This window comes from Gigantopelta aegis, chromosome 6 (genome assembly GCF_016097555.1).
Source record: "Gigantopelta aegis isolate Gae_Host chromosome 6, Gae_host_genome, whole genome shotgun sequence".
Lineage (NCBI taxonomy): Eukaryota > Metazoa > Mollusca > Gastropoda > Neomphalida > Peltospiridae > Gigantopelta > Gigantopelta aegis.
The window spans coordinates 67,922,551-67,944,840 of record NC_054704.1 but is presented as its reverse complement, the minus strand read 5'-3'; the positions used below and the strand labels follow the sequence as shown (position 1 = coordinate 67,944,840).

Here is a 22,290-nt window from a genome sequence, read left to right as displayed (position 1 = left end):
CAATTTTGCCCTCAAGCGCTTTTCGGCTTCGAATTCTTCAGCACTGTTAATATTTAAATAATAAACTGTAGATATAGTTGTCGAAACCACCAGCAGAAATTCATCATTATTATATAGTTATATTTAATTGTTATTAGGGCCTATTAAACAAAAGTTTTAATGTTAAAATTGGGGTAAAATTTACAATAATCCCAGGGGTTAACTTCACCGTTAGATTTATTGTATATGTCATAGTTTGTAATGTTATCAAATGATGTAGAAAGGAGACCGAAGAAAAGTATTACACAGGAAACGGAAGATGTTAACAAGAAAGGTGGAGCGTTTTCTCTACTGACCTGCGTAAGAATGCAGTACAAAATATAGCGTTAGACATTTTTGTTCATAAGCGTACGAGACAGAACGGAGAAGGAGGGAGGGGCAACTGCCCCCTGGTACTGAAGAAAAACTCAAATTCGGGCCAATACGATAAAGACATTTTGGCAAATTGAGCTGGCCACATAATTCTAACCACAATATTAGTTGTAATCCTTTATAAAAATGCGTAGTGATTCGTTTGCAACCCTATAGGCCTATAGCTGTTCCGCAGTAATATAAGGAAGAACGAAGGAAATGGTTTAACCCCCCCACCCCCAATTTCCCAATTCCCCCAATGGTTTACCCCTCGCCTGTTACCGACTACGGTTGGGCTGCTGGTGCTCCCTTGCACCTGTCAGTACAGGTGGTCCCTCCTTCATCCACCCCAACCCTTTCCTGTCCTGGACGGAGGAACCGGCTGAGGCCGGTACTTGTGCCCAGGACAGGCGTGCGCTACAACAGCTTGCTCTGAATGTGCACGTTAAACAATTTCCCAATTCCCCCAATGGTTTATTTAACGACGAACTCAACACATTTTATTTACGGTAATATGGCGTCGGACATATGGTTAAGGACCACACAGATATTGAGGGAGGAAACCCGCTGTCGCTACTTCATGGGCTACTCTTTTCGATGAGCAGCAAGGGATGTTTTATATGCACCATGATGGCATCACATAGACAGGATAGCAAATACCACGGCCTTTTGATGTACCAGTCTAATATAAATACCTGTTGTTATTCGGGCATTTTCATTTAATTCAGGCAAAAATCAGCCTGCACCCCTACAAAAATGGAAGCCCGTACGTTAGTTTTTGTTGAATCAAGGTAGGCGACCATATATTATATACACGTTGATAACAAATACATGCAGAGTGTGCTTTAACCTTAACTGGGCAAGCGTGTGTAGGGTTGTGTGAAAATCCTCACCCCACCCCCTTCCTTTTTTCAATGTATGTTCTCGGAGAGCATGACCCGTCAACCCCCAACCCTCCTAAAAATAATAATAATAATAAAATAATAATTAAAAAAAAAAGAGAGAGAGAGAGAGAGAGAGAGAGAGAGAGAGAGAGAGAGAGAGAGAGAGAGAGAGAGAGACTCGCTTCTGCAAACGCGTCTGCATCATTATTGAAAATAAATTAAAACGAAATTGAATATCTGATGTCTGTTCTTAGGATGTTAGCAGTGGCGCTTACCTTTTTTTCTCGCTTGGAGAAAACGACATGTCGCTTCCAAACTCGGCGTCAGGACTGCTGCTGGGACATGTCTGGCCGTAGACTGCCGCGACAGTCAGACACAGCAACAAGATAAGTTTCTGTGAGGAAAATATAATAAAGTAGAAGCATTTTTAATAGAATACGGTGGCAGATCCAGAAAATCCAATTAGAGGGGGCCCCATGACCTTTTTCCTTTTTATTAGTTGTTCCTCGGATTCTCAAACGTAAAAAAAAAATTAAAAAATAAAATGCAAAAAAAAATATTAATAAATCAGTGCTCTAGCGGTGTCGTTAAACAAACCAAACCAAAAATATCCATAGACCGCTGAATATAAATGTTATCCAACTTGGAATACAACACTGCGTATTTAGAGAAAGTATATAAGTTCTAATAGAAATATATCTTTGATTTTCTGGCCAGTGCACCACGACTGGTATATCAAAGGCCATGGTATGTACCATCCTGTCTGTGGGATGGTGCATATAAAAGATCCCTTGCTACTAATGGAAAAAAATAGCGCGTTTCCTCTCTAAGACTATATGTCAAAATTACCAAATATTTGACATCCAATAGCCGATGATTAATAAATCAATGCGCTCTAGTTTTGTCGTTAAACAAAACAAACTTTAACTTTTGATTTTGTGATAATAATAAAATAAAATAAAAAAATTGTACTTACCATATTTGCTGGCTTGTAGACGATTCCAATTCCTGATTTCTAGTCGAAGATCGCCTTCTTGGAGAGTTGTCTAAGTCTTAAAACCGCTACCGACATTCTCAATTTATAAGATAACCCGTTTATTTTTTAGCCAATCACGAATTTTAACAACTTGATTTCCGGGTTATAAAAGTGAATTTTAATTTAATGAAAGGATCTTTTCATGAAGCAACCAGCCAATCACATTACAACTACATTTCCTGCTAGTACCGTGGATCTACCCGAACGGCGTGACTAACATATATAAAATTCATAAAGTCTATTATACTGCTTATAATCTATTCATTAATAATAGGCGACATCGCGTTATGTGAACATTCAGTAGCCACGGGGGGGGGTGTATGACGGCTTCTGATGTATTTATCATGAATGGATGGGTGGACGGTCGCGGGCATTCTACGTGGTGTCGTACATGGAGCTAAATTAAAACAGCTGGGGGGAGGGGGGCTGACACCATCACAATGGTCTGGAGACAATAATAATACTAATAAAAAAAAAAAGCTGGGGGGGGGGAGGGGGGGGGAACAGCCAGCCAGTCAAAAGTACTTTCAACTTAAAGGGCTTCTAGAAAAAAATTTTAATCTACTAGCCATGGGATCAATGATTTTAAAAATTTACTAGCCACGATTAAAAATCCACTAGCCCTACTTTACTTTTAAGTTAAAACAATTTTAATATATAATAGTAATGTCACCTAAGGAGGGAAATAGAGCTTAAAAACACCAACATTGGGGGGTTGGGGTGGGATCAAGATATTTATATTTACAAAATAGACTTAACTGCAACATTTGACACAAAAAAAATCACTAGCCGTCGGGCATGGCAATAGTAGTTATTTACTAGCCCAACATTGAATATCACTAGCCATGAGATTGGGGCTACCATAATCTAGAAGCCCTGTTTTAAAATTTGTCTAGAGGCTACTACCCCCTCGCTTGGTAAAGCCCGGGACATAAGTATCTGTGTGTGTGTGTGTGTGTGTGTGTGTGTGTGTGTGTGTGTGTGTGTGTGTGTGTGTGCGAGGAATTGCTATAGGAAAAGATTAGCAGCAAGGGATCTTTTATTTGCGCTTCCCACAGGCAGGAGAGCACAAACCATGGCCTTTGTTGAACCAGTTATGGATCACTGGTCGGTGCAAGTGGTTTACACCTACCCATTGAACCTTGCGGAGCACTCACTCAGGGTTTGGAGTCGGTATCTGGATTAGAAATCCCATGCCTCGACTGGGATCCGAACCCAGTACCTACCAGTCTACCACGACGCCACCGAGGCCGGTTTGCAACAATTACAACAGTAGTGTCAGACACACACACACACACACACACACACACACACACACACACACACACGTACGTTTTTTGTACGTGCTATTCGAACCCCCTCCGTCGTCCGGGCGTAGGTACTTTATAGACGATTCCTTAAAGGGACACGCCCTAGTTAACCATTACGCCGTTGTTTTTCGCTATTAAACCCATTTTTTCACAAATAAAATTGCACTTTACTTACCGTTTATTATTTAGAATATACATTTCCATTCACCTGAAGTGTTTTTTGGTAATTCTGGTAATCCTGGTGTTTGTAATACCACAAAATGTATTTTTCGTATTTCATAAAATGCCACGGGCCTCTGAGAAAAAACCGTTGAGCAGACAAGGTCTAATCTATTTTTAGAGGGGATATTCCCATTTCAATGTCACAGACGTTGGTATACCACGTGACCGTTATCATTTTGGTTCGGTTTGTTTTCTCGTGCACGGTTCGCGCAATCAACATCCGATTTATTGTCGTTTGCTTGTTGTTCATTTGTGAGATTTTTCTTCACAGTTCGTGAACATTTTCAGTAACAATAAAGTTCAGACAAGTAAGTATCTCAATACAAAACGTTACAAACCCTTAAAACCAATAATTTTGCTAAGTCTTACGATATCTGGAGAGGGGATACAACCAGGACAGAACAGTTGGAACATGTCCAGGAGAGGTGAAAGGAACGCACCCCAAGTCTGTGCGCACTCTGTGAAATTTGTCGTGACGTAGGCATTGTTGTGCTTCGAGCGACATCTACCGGTGACATCAGAATACTAACTTTCAAAATTATTTCAAGCAATTGGGACATGGGGATTCCCATGGTATTTATCGATATAAAACCTGCTTTTTCACTCCATTTGATAAAAACGTGATCTAAGTGTGTTACAGGTTTGTAGATTAACCAAATTATAATTTATTTTCGCTGGATGGAACTAGGGCGTGCGGCTTTAAATGGACTGTCCTGTGTTTGCAGCCATTATAAGATCTAACAGAGCCTTGTTTTGCCACTATAATTACATATATTCAATACATGTTTCGTTGTTTGGTATACTACTGCCTGTATATCCAATGTGTTTGCGGTCGTATGCTAATGTCTGTAGCAGTCACTCTTGATTTTACTTCATAATGTGTTTTTGTTTTCGTACGTACCAAATGACTGGAAGGTAAAATCTGGTTTGGGCTACTACAAACATTAGGACAACAACAAACATCTTGTTTATGTAGATAATGGCATTTTAAACAGGAAAATATCTTTAACGTGTAATTATAGTCATAAAAAGAAAAGATATATTGTTCGTAAATATATAAATATATTACAGTACCTTTTTTGTTGTTTTTTAAACATATGTATAAAAATAAAGGTTTCCATTTTGTATTTCTAAAACAGCTAGCAAATCATTTGAACAACTGGACCCGTGCTTATAAAACTTAAAGTCTAGACTTTAATAAAGTCCAGACTTTAACGTCATGGCAACGCCATTCAAATAGCATTACGTTAAAGTCTGGACTTTATTAAAAGTCTAGACTTTAAGTTTTATAAGCACGGGCCCTGGTCCCAAAATATACCGGCCTCGGTGGCGTCGTGGTTAGGCCATCGGTCTACAGGCTGGTAGGTACTGGGTTCGGATCCCAGTCGAGGCATGGGAATTTTAATCCAGATACCGACTCCAAACCTCGAGTGAATGCTCCGCAAGGCTCAGTGGGTAGGTGTAAAACGACTTGCACTGACCAGTGATCCATAACTGGTTCAACAAAGGCCATGGTTTGTGCTATCCTACCTGTGGGAAGCGCAAATAAAAGATCCCTTGCTGATAATCGGAAAGAGTAACCCATTGTAGTGGCGACAGCGGGTTTCCTCTCAAAATCTGTGTGGTCCTTAACCATATGTCTGACGACATATAACCGTAAATAAAATGTGTTGAGTGCGTCGTTAAATAAAACATTTCTTTCTTTCTTTCTAATTGTTGCAATATACTGTTCAGTACGTAAGCTCGATGTAATAAGCATTTACAAAATGCCGGTGATGGACATGAAGGTGTCGGTCCGAGAAGTAGAAAATCCTGTTTTCGGTAGTACCGGTGTAAACGGAATACAGGTCCGCCGGAACCGAGGTCCGCCTGGACTCTATCTCCTAGGAATGCAAGTCCTAGGTCTAGCATGACTAGGTATGGAAGTCCTAAGACTTACGTTCCTTGGGAATTCAGGTCCGCCTACTAGGAATTCAAGACCTAGCCGGACCTGCATTCCTAGAAAACCGAAATACAGGTCCTATAGCTTACATGTATGCAAATAAAAATGCAGTTACACAATTTAAAACAGTTCAATTTATTAATTGTTTTATTCAGTTTTACGTGTCTTGGCTGCAGGCACATCCGTCCACACTTTCAAATTGGCACCGTTTATGGCACTTTTTAAAATAATTCCATCTGTTGTCGACAGCAAGTATGATCCGCTTTTTGTTACCCCTCTGATGACGTATGGCCCAATCCAAGGTTTTTCCCCCTTACCACCTTTGCGGTCCTGGCGTCTTAAGTTTTTTTTTTAAACCTTTATTCCTACTGGTAAATTGGTGTGATAGTATTCATTAATCAAAAACATTGTGGAAACTAAATGGCAGCAGACTTTTTATGCACGCCTTTCAAAGTACTCACCTCCCGTACATAAGGTAAAAGGGAGAAAACTTTGTGCTTGCATGTTTGGATGTGTTGTAGGCAAATGCAACTTGATACAATAATGTGTCCCATTCTGCATCACCGTCGAGCTTCAAAAGCATGTTCTCCAGTGTTTGGTTAAATCTCTCTGAAATAGAACACATTGAGTTATCACTTTAACTACAATCTAAACGGATAACACGCATCTCATACAACAAAACGTTCTTTCACAACGTATCTTTATCAATTCACAAATTCTGTTGGTTTACATTGTGTTTTTACATATGATACAGAAATTTAAATATACATGTATATTAAACCATAACTACACTAATATATAATGATGTTATTTATTTGACAAAGGTCTTTGGCCAAGATGTTGGGAAGCGGTGTTTTTATATATGACATTCGAGTTATTATTCTAACGATTATCACAATCGATATTTAATACTACAGTAAACGTGTAGCAATAATAATAAAACGTTATAATAGGATGGCCCAAACTGATGTAGAAACAAGTTTACTTAGCATGTACAGAGTGTATGTATACAGTGTGTATGTATACTACCTGTCAGTCCATTACACTGCGGGTGGTAGGCGGTGGTGCGGCGGTGTACAACTTTTAGAGCATCTGTAATAGCATCGACGACGTCATTGTTGAACTCACGACCCTGATCGCTGATAAGTTTTTTGGGAAAACCAAAGCTGAATTAAAGTATTACATTTAAATTCAGTAGTGAAAACATTACATTTATTAATATTTATTTAGTTTGTAAAAAAAACAAATATTCACTACATTATTTGCATACATTTTTATTATTAATAAGAGATGCACATTTGTATGCATTAAAGGAATTAATAATACGCACCATTGTTTTAAAATAATGCTCATGAATTTTCATTTCATTTTTCAAATAATAGGAATGATTTTTTGCATTTAACGACGCACTCAGCATATTTTAATTACGGTTATTTGGCGTCACACATATGGTTAAGGACCACAGATATTCTGAAAGAGGAAATCCTCTGTCGCCACCATATGGGCTACTATTTCCGATTAGCAGCTAGGGATATTTTATAGGCACCATCCCACATACAGGATAGTACATACCACATCCTGTTACACCAGTTGTGGAGCACTGGCTGGAATGAATAATTTAATAAAGTTACCATAAAAATAGCTCCAGTAAAAACTCGGCAACACCAGATGCTTGCTTCGTTGGCAAAGCTTTTGCTTGAGCCCACTTTGTGTAATAGCACGTCACCGTGCAAATATATTTGTTCCCATTGTCAGTTTCCCTCAGAGGGCCAACCAAATCTATGCCGATCTATAAAATATAATTTTAATAATCTTTATATTTGCATGAACAATTTTTTTTTTTTAAATGTACGTAATATTTTGTAATTGAGTTGGAAAGAATGTCTGGTATCATCGATAGCTTAAAAAAAAGTAAAATTTGTTTTATTTAACGACGCCTCTAGAGCACATTGATTTTCATGTTATCATCGGCTATTGGACGTCAAACATATTAATCTTTTATATGCACTTTTCCACAGACAGAACAGTACATACCACTTCCATTGTTATACTAATCATGTGACACTGCTGGTTGCAACGAAAAAAGGCCTAATTATAGACATCCACTGAGGAGGATACATCCTGCGATCTCAGCACCTCAAGCGAACGCTCTATCATCTGAGATAATCACGCATCCCCCCAACCCACCCCTTCACCCCCCTCACCCAATGGTTTGACAATTACTAATGTGAATATGTGTATGAGAACGAGTGAATCAGTATCTTCAAAACATTTATTATAAATAACTTACTGTTCGCCAAGCTTCGGGCTTAGGAGTGGGGCAACTTTACTGGGTTTCCTGTTGACCCGCTGACATCTTTCACAGGCCTGGAGAAATTGCTTAACGTCAGTAACAAGGTTTGGCCACCAATATCTTTTTTGAATCTTGTCTAGAGTTTTATCTCTGCCAAAATGACCACCTAAAAGGAACAACATTGAGATTTATTAAGTTTTATAATATTTATTAGGATATATATATTTTTAATTTATGCAATATAATTTAATTGGTAAAATTAATACGCATTCAAAATAATATTTTTATATAATTATGCAGACGTATACAATAATGCTATTTTAACATTACATTTAAAATAATGTATACATTTTATAAATGTATTAATTTTAATAAGTAGCTGCCTGCCTATACGTACCCAATGGGCTGGCGTGCATAGAATTCAAAGCTTCTTGAATGTCTGTGTCATTCATTAGCACTTTTCGCCAGTTGTCACTAACACCCGAAGAGCCCGTTCCATCTAGAAGATCGTCATTTTTGTTTTTGGTTTTTATTTTAAAATAAGTAGCTGTCTGAAACAAAAAAACAATGACAACAATATACACATATTATAAAGTGAAATTGTTTTTATTATAATAATTAAAAAACTGTTTATTTAAAAAATATATATAAAGTTTTATTTACATAATTGCAAAACGGGTGCCCAGCCTTGGAAAGAAAGTGTAGCGGGCTTTGAATATTATGAATGAAAGTCCGGCGGACTAGGAGTACTAGGAATGAAAGTCCGGCGGACTAGGAGTACTAGGAATGAGAGTCCGGCGGACTTGGAATACGAGGAATAGAGGTCTGATGGACAAACATTGTGAGAAATAAACGTTACACACGCTATGACATATAGTATAAATATGAAACTATACTTCATAATATTATGTTATAGTGCTTACTTTGAAGTTTGTTTTGGCTGTCCTTCTAATGGCCCGTTTCTTCGAGTTTGTCGTTCCCCTTTCGTAAAATCCATCTTGCAAATATGAATTTTTTTCTTGTATCGTTGGTTTGAAACGTTTTTGAGTTGTGTTTTCTGTCATATTGAAAGCACGAACATGTTTGTATGAAGGCGTTGGTTTATATACGTTTGGAAAAAGCAAGATGCACGCACTGGTTTCAACTTCCAATAAAAGTGTAATATGATAACAGACATTTTATCACGTGTGTATTGTGTAAAACATGTCAATAGATTAATATATATAAAAAATTTTTTTACGTTGCTTTGAGATTCGAACCCATACCTATCGCATTCAGAACACTCCACTTATCCATTACACTACGAGAGAGAGCGGACCACTATTCCTAGGACTTGCATTCCTTTTACACCGGTAAGCCGAATAATAAATGTCCCGGGAAGTAGAAAATCCTGTTTTCGGTAGTATCAGTAAGCTGATTAATAAATGTCCCGGGAAGTAGAAAATCCTGTTTTCGTTAGTACCAGTAAGCCGAATAATAAATGTCCCGGGAACTAGAAAATTCTGTTTTCGGTAGTACCGGTAAGCCGAATAAATAAATGTCCTGTGAAGTAGAAAATCCTATTTTGGGTAGTACCGGTAAGCCGAATAACAAATGTCCCGGGAAGTAGAAAATTCTGTTTTCGGTAGTACCGGTAAGCCGAATAACAAATGTCCTGGGAAGTAGAAGGGTACAATTGATTTGCATGTTCTTCATTGTTGTATGCGCCGTGTTTTCTTTAACAACGAAGTGAGGAAGCGTATTCGCATAGTGGATTTTTTTTTTTTACAGCACTACCCTTATTATCTGTCAGGCGCGGGTCCAGGTGAAGGGTGCTGGGGATGCGCACCCGCTACACACCCAGCCTCGTCCTGAATTACGAAGTGCTCCCAAAAAATCCAGTGTTTCGGTCCAAACACAATAGTGACATTTTAATTATTAATCGGTCTCTGATCAGATGAAGGTTCCAGAATTGACAGGGCGATGTTTTGGGGTGGGTTTTTTTGTTGTTTTGGGTGGGTGGGGTGGGTTTTTTTTATATATATATATAGCATGGATTGCACAGAAAAAGTGGGTATATTTTAGGTTTTATGACCTCCTCACCTGCCTTGGTTCCTCCTCATTGGCCATGATACCCCAAACGCTTTCCTCCACGTTTTTCATATAGCCAAGGCGACTTCTATGACTTCGACTTTGCCCCCAAATGACCTCATTTGTACCCACAATGTCATGGCAGTGGCGGATCCAGAAAGTCCATTTATGGGGGGGGGGGGCGTTGACATGAGGTGGAATGCCAAGGGAACTTTGGGGGAGGTTTGGAGGGGGTCGTAAAAAAATGAAAATTAATATATAATAAAATTATAACTATCGCAAAATTTAGGGGGGGCCCTAGATCCGCCTCTGCATGGCGTGTCACAATATTATTTGTTTAGCCGGCATAACATTATTTCTGGTATAGATGGTTTCGTTGTAGCTACCGCGCGGAATTTGAACAAATAAAAAAGGTTGACGCATGTTTTATTGCACCCACTGGCGTATAGAGGATTTTATATCGGGGGGGGGGGGGGGGGGGGGGGGGGGGGGGGGGGCAACCCATATTGGGGGGACAACACCGTATGTATGTATGGATACATGGGTGGATGTATATATGGATGGATTCGGTGGACCGATCAAAAATGCGTTCAAATTGCGCACGTTTTTCCATTTCCATTCCAAATTCCATAGCACCAAAACCAATATAATAACATATGAGCATGTATATGTATGCATATGGCTTTGTTTATATTTGATTTAGGGGTAAAGCGCTCGCTTGATGTGCGGTCGGTCTGATATCGGTGGCCACTTGGGCTATTTCTCGTTCCAGCCAGTGCACCACGACTGGTATATCAAAGGCCGTGGTATAAAAAGTCCTTGCTACTAATGGAAAAAAGTAGCGGGTTTGCACTCTAAGACCATATGTCAAAATTACCAAATGTTTTACATCCAACAGTTCTCTAGTGCTGTCGATAAACAAAACAAACTTTATATTAAATTTTGTTTTATTATATTTTCATGTAATTATGCCATATAGACAACTTGATAATCATACCCAACTAAATAATCAGTGACATTTGATGAATCTGTTGATGTATCTGTGTGTGTGTGTGTGTATGTGTCTGTGTGTGTGTACGTGTACGTGTACGTGCATGTATATGTTTGTGCATGTGTATATGTTCGCGCGCGTGTGTGTGTACGTGTATGTGCGTATGTATGTATGTATATGCTAATGTGTGTGTGTGTGTGTGTATGTGTGAGTGTACATGTATGTGTGTGCGTGTGTGTGTGTATGTGTCTGTGTGTGTGTGTACGTGTACGTGCACGTGCATGTATATGTTTGTGCATGTGTATATGTTCGCGCGCGCGTGTGTGTACGTGTATATGCGTATGTATGTATATATGTATATGCTAATGTGTGTGTGTGTGAATGTTTGTGTGTGTGTGTGTGTGTGTACATGTATGTGTGTGTACGTATATGTGCATCTGTGTGTTCGCGCGCGTGTGCGTGTGTGTGCGTTTGTATGTGTACGTGTGTGCGTTTGTATGTGTACGTGTGTGTATGTGCGTGTATATGTATACATGTGTGCGTGTGTGTGTGTCTGTCCGCGAGCGCGTGTGACAATGGGGGTGTACATAGATCGTATATGACTTCCTAAAATGTATAACAGTTAAAGTAGCGTACGTGGCGGCATCGGTTTTCATTTAACAAAATACAAAGTGATGTTTATCTGCATTTTCTACCTTACAAACGATATATTTTTATAATTTCAACAACAAACCCCAGCCAATCGCATAAAGGAGGTATTTATTGGTGATGTCGTAGCCCTTCCTCGGATGAAAAAACTTTCCGGTTTGGCGCCGCATAGCTAAGCAATTTAATGTAAAGATAACAAACAAACAAACAAACAAACAAACAAAAAAATAGAAAAGTTGTATATACTTATTATAGCCTAGGGGTGTATGTAAGTCATCTATTTAAACACTTCTAGTATTATTAAAGTACATTTAAGGACTTATAATCATATGTGTATACAAACGTACGTGTGTGCGTGCGTTCATACTTAAATAGTCTACGTACGTACGTACGTACATACATACATACATACATACATACATACATACATACATACATACATACATACATACGTATACATACGTATACATGAGGTGAGAACGGATTTAATTATCCCCTGCGCCAGTGTGTTAATATCTATGTATGTAACAGTCAACCTCGACATACATACAATATATAGATATTCATACGTACTAGCCAGTACCAGGTCTGCCCACTGTGTCATACACGTAAGCGGGATCGACCGCGTAGATTGTAGGCCTCATGTATGTGATTTAGTTAAACAGCATACTTTTTTTTATGGATGCCTGGATAGCTCAGAACTCATCGTGGTTAGTCAGCAATTTGCGAGCGATTCTGTGCCATAGGTTCGAGTCCCAACAACGGCATGGGACAAGAGTCAATGATGTTATCCCCAGTGCCAGTGTTTTAATGTTTAAATGCATTAAACGGGTTAAACGCTACATATTTTGACATGGATTACAATTAATATTGTGAGTAGAATGGTGGAAATACATGGTGAAAATTGTTCAGGCCAGCTCATTTTGCACAAACGCCTCCATCGTTTTTATCCCCCTCCACCCCCCTCCAACTTCCCGTCTTGTACGCCTATGGGTCTTACTAGCAGTGTGGTCCTAATATCGAGAGGGGATATTTTTGACGCGACACGAGGCACCTGACAGTTATTCATGGAAGCAGTTATGACCTTGTCTAAACATCCCTTTGACTCTGTTTTGTGTAAAGATCCAATTATTAATACGATAACTTGATTTGCCGTCCATTAAGATTAAAACCTTGATGTCTCAGTTACCGAATTAAACGTCGGTAGGGGACGCGGACGTTTGGTAGGAGACGGGATTTAGCAGTCGCAAGAAAGTTATGTTTGTTTTGTTTAACGACACCACCAGACCACATTGAATTATTAATCATTGGCTGTTGGATGTCAAACATTTAGTATTTTGACATATAGTCTTAGAGAGAAAACCCGCTATATTTTTCCATTAGTAGCAAGGGATCTTCTATAAGCACCATCCCATAGATAGAATAACATATACCACGGTCTTTGATATACCAGTCGTAGTGCACTGGCTGAAGCGAGATATAATGGGCCCACTGACGGGGATTGAATCTCGGCAGACGACGCTTTACCACTGGGCTACACCCCACACCTCTTCTTTGATAAATAAGGACCCAGTGCTCTAAGAATTGAGCCCACTGACGGGGATTGAATCTCGGCAGACGACGCTTTACCACTGGGCTACACCCCACATCTCTTTTTTGATAAATAAGGACCCAGTGCTCTAAGAATTGAGCCCACTGACGGGGATTGAATCTCGGCAGACGACGCTTTACCACTGGGCTACACCCCACACCTCTTCTTTGATAAATAAGGACCCAGTGCTCTAAGAATTGAGCCCACTGACGGGGATTGAATCTCGGCAGACGACGCTTTACCACTGGGCTACACCCCACACCTCTTTTTTGATAAATAAGGACCCAGTGCTCTAAGAATTGAGCCCACTGACGGGGATTGAATCTCGGCAGACGACGCTTTACCACTGGGCTACACCCCACATCTCTTCTTTGATAAATAAGGACCCAGTGCTCTAAGAATTGAGCCCACTGACGGGGATTGAATCTCGGCAGACGACGCTTTACCACTGGGCTACACCCCACATCTCTTCTTTGATAAATAAGGACCTAGTGCTCTAAGAATTGAGCCCACTGACGGGGATCGATCCCAGACCAGACGCGTATCAGGCGAGCGCTTTACCACTGGGCTCCGTCCCACCCACCAGTCGGAACAGTGCTCGGTTGAGATGATTGGTGTTTAGGTCGCAGGATCGAACCGTCTCTGTGGACCCATTCTTTTATATTGGTTTTTCACCGTTCCCACCAGTGCTTCACGACTGGTATATGAAAGGCCGCGGTATGAGCTGTCCAGTCGGGGGGGGGGGGGGGGATAAGATCCCTTGTAGCTGGTTTCATCTGAAGAAAACGTTTGTTTTGTTGTTTAACAACACTAGAAGAGGAAGGAAATGTTTTATTTAACGACGCAGTTAACACATTTTATTTACAGTTATATGGCGTCTGACATATGGTTAAGGACCACACAGATATTGAGAGAGGAAACCCGCTGTCGCCACTTCATGGGCTACTCTTTTCAATTAGCAGCAAAGAATCTTTTATATGCACCACCCCACAGACAGGGTAGTACATACCACGGCCTTTGATATACCAGTCGTGGTGCACTGGCTGGAACGAGAAATAGTCGAATGGACCCACCGACATGGTTAACGACACTAGAGCACATTGATTTATTAATCATCGGCTATTGGATGTCAAACATTTCGTAATTTTTGACATATTGTCTTATAGAGGAAACCCGCAACATTTTTCCAGTAGTAGCAAGGGATTTTTTATATGCACCATCCCACAGACAGGATAACACATACCACGGCCTTTAATATACTAGTAGTGATGCACTGGTTGGAACGAGAAAAAACTCAGTCAGTGCAATGGATCCATCGAGGTGGTTCGATCCTGTGACGCAAGCACCTCAAGCGAGCACGTAACCGACTGAGCTAAATTCCACCCCTCATCTGCAGACTACGTGTATCAGAATTATCATGTTAGACATCCAGTAGCCAATGATTTATCAATGTGTTTTAGTGGTGTCGTTAAACAAAAACAATTTTAGTCCGTTTGACCACTACGCCGACTCCTCTCTCAGGTAACCACTAACAGCTAACCACTAACAGCTAACCACTAACAGCTAACCAATAACTCACTCTCCTGCAGTCAGCCAAGATAGTTGAGCTGAGGTGTGTGCTCAAGATAACGTGCTCGAACCATAATTGCATATAGACACGAAAATAAATTTAAACTAAATAATTACCATTGTTTGACACCCAAGTATTCAATTTTATTCTTTGTGAACGATTTGTATAATGTTTAGCGAGCAGTTTATTGTAAATGTGGTAATTTAAATGCATTGTAAAATGACGGGGGAGGGGGGTCAAATTTGTGTGATTTTGACAACGTCTTTAATACTTTTGTTTAACGATACCACTAGATCACATTGATTTAAAAACATATTAAAGAGAAAACCTTCTACATGTTTCCATTAGTAGCAGGGGATCTTTTTATATGCACTATCCATAAAGAAAGATGGCACATACCACGGCCTTTGATACGCCAGTCGTGTTGCACTGGATGGAACGATAAATAGCCCAATGGGCCCACTGACGGGGATCGAACCCAGGCAGACCGCACATCAGACGAGCGCTTTACCGCTGGGCTACAACCAACATCTCTTCTTTCATAAATAAGGGCCCAGTGCTCTAAGACATAAGTTGACATAAGTCGACAGCTGCGCCCATGGCAGGCGTGCGCTACAAGATCTTGGCCACGAATGTGCACTTAAGCCTTATAACTTGACCTGACCTAAGAACAGAGCTAAAAGGGAAAGCTTCGCTAGCTGCAATTAATTATATTAACTCTACTATACCGATACTGGTTTTTATTTTTAAAATGCTATTTAAAATATCCGCAATAAACTAGAACAAATTCAAATGTGTACTTCATTGATATTTATTTTTTAAACAAACATTGATGATGACAGTCTTTCGGGTTTTGTTTTGTTTTGGTGCAAGGTTTACAGGTGTTAATCCTTGCGCGAAGCTGGGCGTTGACGGACCTTTAAAAAACAAACATATTTGATGATGACAATGTTATTCCTTTCAACTGGTCACATTGCCATGTTTGTTTGTGTGCAAGCTTTGCACTTGTTAACCTATGCGTTTTCTGTAGAATATTTGTTCGTAACAGGTACAGTCCTGAGGCAGATATAGATAGTGGAAGTTGATACCCGCCCTCCATCCACCGATGTTGGTACTGCACCATCCAAAGAACCATACTCTAGTCCACGCCGTGGGAAAGCAGAAGGAGTTGCCGCAGTTACAGGGACTTGCACATTTCTTGCGGCTGTTGAAAGAAAGAAAGAAAAGCAAAAACATTTTAGGCTATGAATTTACAAAATGTCATGTCACGGTTCCTGTGCAACCAATGAATGTATACAGAATTGTTTTTATTTGGAATGAATGAATGTTTAATGACACCCCAACACAAAAATACACATCGGCTATTGGGTGTCACAAATTGTAAGTATATGAAAATATTGGAATCTGGGCCCGTGCTTATAAGACTTTTAGAGTCTAGACTCAATCTTTAATGACGTCAGGCACATACAATTTGTATGACGTTGCCTGCCATGACGTTAAAGTCTCAGACTCTAATAGAGTCTCGAGTCTTGTCATGTCATGTCATAGGGTTTTACGTGCACATTCAGAAAAAGCTGTTGTAGCGCACACCTGTCGTGGGCACAAGAGCCGGCCTTGGCCGGCTCCTCCGTCCATGACAGGAAAGGTGGGGGGAGGGGAGAGGATGGATCGCCTGCACTGGCAGGTGCAAGGGAGCACCAGCAGCCCGATCAAATCGGTAGCAGGCGGGTGGGGGTGGTGGTGTTGCTATGTAATTTGAATGGAGCAGTTAAATGCCAAAGAGAAAAGGCTGCGCAATTTTGATCGAGGGAATTTGGCGCAATTTTGAACGGTCTGTCGAAAGGTAAATGGCCGAGCTAATATAGGTTTTGATATTAGTGAATCGAGAGTAGCTCGTTAATTTTAGACCTCTACGATGATGTGGTGTCTCCCTAGGTTGCCCATAGGGCCCTTATAAAGGACCTGACCGCTTCTGGTTGAGCCATCACCAAGTACCAAGTTAGTCTCGAGTCTAGACTCTAAACGGTTTATAAGCGTATGATGTTGTTGCTTGGCGTTGTTGTTTGTTGGTTTTGTGTTTGTGTGTGTGTGTGTGTGTGTGTGTGTGTGTGTGTATACCTTTTTGTGTGTATATATACATGAACAAGAACGTGTGCAAGAGGGAGAGTATACTAGCGTGCATGAGCATGTGCGTGTTTGTGTGTGTGACTTCGCCGAACGTTACGGAGTGGTCAGTCAAACGTTTAGGATTACCAGAAGATGTAGTAAATTCCTGTTATACAAACCACCGTAAAGTGTAGATAAATTGGCGAGATGCACACACACACACACACACACACACACACACACACACACACACACATACATACACACACACACACACACACACACACACATAAACACACACACAACATACACGCAAGCATACATACACACACATGCATACATACACACACACACACACACACACTAACGTAAGCACAGATATACATACATACATACATACATACATACATACACATACACACGCACCAGTGGTTGGAACGAGAAATAACCCAGTGGACCCACGAAAAGTGGACATAGTCTTAAATTTGCGATTTATAAAACATACCTGCATGTTACTACCCGGACTTGCTGCCATGGTGCGAAGATGACGAAACATCTGTTCCTGTGGAATCTGTACAAGATTCTGGCGTTTGGTGGACACGGCTCGCAGTTCCTCTGCCAGTAATACCACCAGTTAGGTGCGATGCTTTGTAGTTTGGCGGCGGCGGCCGCCCGCCGCACCCTAGAAGATTCGCACCTATCTGCCGACTTCATCGCTGCAACAGCATCACGTCCAATTTTGCCCTCAAGCGCTTTTTCGGCTTTGAATTCTTCAGCACTGTTAATATTTAAATAATAAACTGTAGATATAGTTGTCGAAATCACCAGCCGAAATTCATCATTATTATATAGTTACTTTTAATTGTTATTAGGGCCGATTATACAAAAGTTTTAATGTTAAAATTGAGGTAAAATTTACAATAATCGCAGGGGTTAACTTCACCGTTAGATTTATTGTATATGTCATTGTCACGGGGATTCTATAATTCCCGTAACTGAATAAAACACGATTATCAAAATATCTCTCCTAACTGTATATCTATTAGATCTCTCTGTAACAGGCGGTTAAACCCTAGTATGGCTCGTCTCTAGGTATGATCAGAGATACGATCTTATATAAAGTATATATTATTATAGCACGTTTAGCTCACTAGAAACACAACAAAAACACAATACACTTTGGAATCTGTATTAATCTACGCTGACAAATGTACAGCCGTAGTAGTTAATTAATAACAACAATAATAACAACCCAGAACTGATCACTTAATTAGTTAATCTCTAGGTGTCTAGTTACACAATATGCGAATCACTTCACCGTTACACCACACCCACACGTGTGATAATTGAGAAACGCTTCCAGGAGAACTTAATTAATAAAGGAATTACAGCTCTATTCCTAACGGGTTAATTTTTAATTACCCCTAACTACTCATTCGGTAACCTTGTAACACAGAATTAATACTGGTACCGATCACAATAAAGACAATAACCTACAGTGTACCTAGGTCGTCTAGGATGACTGGCTAAGCTTTATATTACCAAATACTCGTATAATGTTAGAACAAAAAGTCTACGATTTACTTCGTCAGATGACCGAAGACACTGTCTAAAGAATATTGGTATAATACAGTATTAAAATATTTAAAGTCACATCAATCACATCAAGGTTATACACAGAGCAGAAATGATATTTACCAAAGTCCAACGGACTACGTTCCCTGGGAGCTTCCTTTTCGTTCTCCTCGATATCTCTAAAAACTAGCTATTTATTATAAATCAGAATTGGCCTGGGGGTACAAGGCGGTACCTCCCCCTATCATCTGATATTTCACCTCTACTAGCGTCGGTATATTTCTCTCTGATCGTCAGACTTACTGACGCCATCGTCGCCAAATCACGGTTGTAAAAACCGCACTCGCAGAGGTATTACGTAACTACTCGCCACATGGCCTCCACAGCTGGACTAAGTGCATATTGGAATGCCCGATCGCGCGAAGTATTACGTAACAAGTTGCCCACCTGCGCTAAGTGCATGTGGAACTGCACACGGCCCTCTAACACAATTAAAATCGCCACAGGCGAAACAAATTTAAGCGCATGTTCCGTCACAGTCATAGTTTGTAATGTTATCAAATGATGTAGAAAGGAGACCGAAGAAAAGTATTACACAGGAAACGGAAGATGTTAACAAGAAAGGTGGGGCGTTTTCTCTACTGACCTGCGTAAGAATGCAGTACAAAATATAGCGTTAGACATTTTTGTTCATAAGTGTACGAGACAGAACGGAGAAGGAGGGAGGGGCAACTGCCCCCTGGTACTGGAGAAAATACTCAAATTCGGGCCAATACGATAAAGACATTTTGGCAAATTGAGCTGGCCACATAATTCTAACCACAATATTAGTTGTAATCCTTTATAAAAATGCGTAGTGATTCGTTTGCAACCCTATAGGCCTATAGCTGTTCCGCAGTAATATAAGGAAGAAGGAAGGAAATGGTTTAACCCCCCCCCCCCCCAATTTCCCAATTCCCCCAATGGTTTATTTAACGACGAACTCAACACATTTTATTTACGGTAATATGGCGTCGGACATATGGTTAAGGACCACACAGATATTGAGGGAGGAAACCCGCTGTCGCTACTTCATGGGCTACTCTTTTCGATGAGCAGCAAGGGATCTTTTATATGCACCATGATGGCATCACAGAGACAGGATAGCACATACCACGGCCTTTGATGTACCAGTCTAATATAAATACCTGTTGTTATTCAGGCATTTTCATTTAATTCAGGCAAAAATCAGCCTGCACCCCTACAAAAATGGAAGCTTTTGTTGAATCAAGGTAGGCAACCATATATTATATACACGTTGATAACAAATACATGCAGAGTGTGCTTTAACCTTAACTGGGCAAGCGTGTGTGGGGTCGTGTGAAAATCTTCACCCCACCCCCTTCCTTTTTTCAATGTATGATCTCGGAAAGCATGACCCGTCAACCCCCAACCCTAATAATAATTAAAAAAAAAGAGAGAGAGAGAGAGAGAGAGAGAGAGAGAGAGAGAGAGAGAGAGAGAGAGAGAGAGAGAGAGAGAGAGAGAGAGAGAGAGAGAGAGAGAGAGAGAGAGAGAGAGATTGACTCGCTTCTGCAAACGCGTCTGCATCATTATTGAAAATAAATTAAAACGAAATTGAATATCTGATGTCTGTTCTTAGGATGTTAGCAGTGGCGCTTACCTTTTCCTCTTGCTTGGAGAAAACGACATGTCGCTTCCAAACTCGGCGTCAGGACTGCTGCTGGGACATGTCTGGCCGTAGACTGCCGCGACAGTCAGACACAGCAACAAGATAAGTTTCTGTGAGGAAAATATAATAAAGTAGAAGCATTTTTAATAGAATACGGTGGCAGATCCAGAAAATCAATTTAGAGGGGGCCCCATGACCTTTTTTCTTTTTATTAGTTGTTCCTCGGATTCTCAAACGTCAAAAAAAATTAATAATAATAAAATACAAATATAATTATTAATAAATCAGTGCTCTAGCGGTGTCGTTAAACAAAACAAAACCAAACCAAAAATATCCATAGACCGCTAATTGTTATCCAACTTGGAATACAACACTGCGTATTTAGAAAAAGTATTTAAGTTCTAATAGAAATATATCTTTGATTTTCTGGCCAGTGCACCACGACTGGTATATCAAAGGCCATGGTATGTACCATCCTGTCTGTGGGATGGTGCATATAAAAGATCCCTTGCTACTAATGGAAAAAAATAGCGCGTTTCCTCTCTAAGACTATATGTCAAAATTACCAAATATTTGACATCCAATAGCCGATGATTAATAAATCAATGCGCTCCAGTTTTGTCGTTAAACAAAACAAACTTTAACTTTTGATTTTGTGATAATAATTTAAAAAAGAAAAAAATTGTACTTACCATATTTGCTGGCTTGTAGACGATTCCAATTCCTGATTTCTAGTCGAAGATCGCCTTCTTGGAGAGTTGTCTAAGTCTTAAAACCGCTCCCGACATTCTCAATTTATAAGATAACCCGTTTATTTTTTAGCCAATCACGAATTTTAACAACTTGATTTCCGGGTTATAAAAGTGAATTTTAATTTAATGAAAGGACCTTTTCATGACGCAACCAGCCAATCACATTACAACGACACTTCCTGCTAGTACCGTGGATCTACCCGAACAAGGAACTACCCGAATACCACACGGCGTGACGAACATGTATAACATTCATATAGTCTATTATACTGATTCATAATCTATTCATTTTATTCATTAATAATAGGCGACATCGCGTTACGTGAACATTCAGTAGCCACGGTGTGTGTGTATGACGGCTTCTGATGTATTTATCATGAATGGATGGGTTGACGCAGGCATTCTACGTGGTGTCGTACATGGAGCTAACTTAAAACAGCTGCGGGGAGGGGGGCTGACACCATCACAATGGTCTGGGGACAATAATAATAATACTAATAAAACAAAAAAATCGGGGGGGGGGGGGGGAGGGTGTGAACAGCCAGCCAGTCAAAAGTACTTTCAACTTAAAGGGCTTCTAGAAAGAAAAAAAAAATCTACTAGCCATGGGATCAATGATTTTTAAAATTTACTAGCCACGATTAAAAATCCACTAGCCCTACTTTACTTTTAAGTTAAAACTATTTTAATAAATAATAGTAATAATCCGATATGTCACCTAAGGAGGGAGATAGAGCTTAAAAACACCCACATTGGTGGGTTGGGGTGGGATCAAGATATTTATATTTACAAAATAGACTTAACTGCAACATTTGACACACAAAAATTCACTAGCCGTCGGGCATGGCCATTGTAGTTATTTACTAGCCCAACACTGAATATCACTAGCCATGGGAGCGGGGCTACCATAATCTAGAGGCCGTTTAAGATTTGTCTAGAGGCTACTACCTCCTCGCTAGGTAAAGCCCTGGACATACGTATCTCTCTCTCTGTGTGTGTGTGTGTGTGTGTGTGTGTGCGTGCGTGCGTGCGAGGAATTGCTATAAAATAGGAAAAGAATGAACGAACGAATAGATGAATGAATGAATGAATGAATGAATTAATTAATTAATTAATTAATATTTAACGACACTCCAGGGCGAAATACACACACACACACACACACACACAGATATATATATATATATATATATATATATATATATATATATATATATCGTCACACATACGCAAGCACA

The 22,290-nt window shown here is 40.0% G+C and overlaps 1 protein-coding gene and 1 long non-coding RNA gene across 2 annotated transcripts; both read right to left on the bottom strand.

Annotated features, from left to right (window-relative positions):
* LOC121374090 lies at positions 1-2,360 on the bottom strand. The gene is made up of 3 exons (XR_005958184.1): positions 2,251-2,360; positions 1,550-1,668; positions 1-43 (listed from the first exon to the last, which is right to left on the bottom strand). It is a non-coding gene; the product is annotated as an uncharacterized LOC121374090 (long non-coding RNA).
* Positions 2,361-15,742: 13,382 nt separating this feature from the next.
* On the bottom strand, positions 15,743-21,141 carry LOC121375443. The gene is made up of 4 exons (XM_041502899.1): positions 20,993-21,141; positions 20,292-20,410; positions 17,559-17,831; positions 15,743-16,151 (listed from the first exon to the last, which is right to left on the bottom strand). The coding sequence occupies exons 1-4, from the start codon at positions 20,993-20,995 to the stop codon at positions 15,956-15,958; spliced, it is 591 nt and encodes a 196-aa protein (XP_041358833.1). The 5' UTR covers positions 20,996-21,141; the 3' UTR covers positions 15,743-15,955.
* Between the last annotated feature and the right edge of the window lie 1,149 nt (positions 21,142-22,290).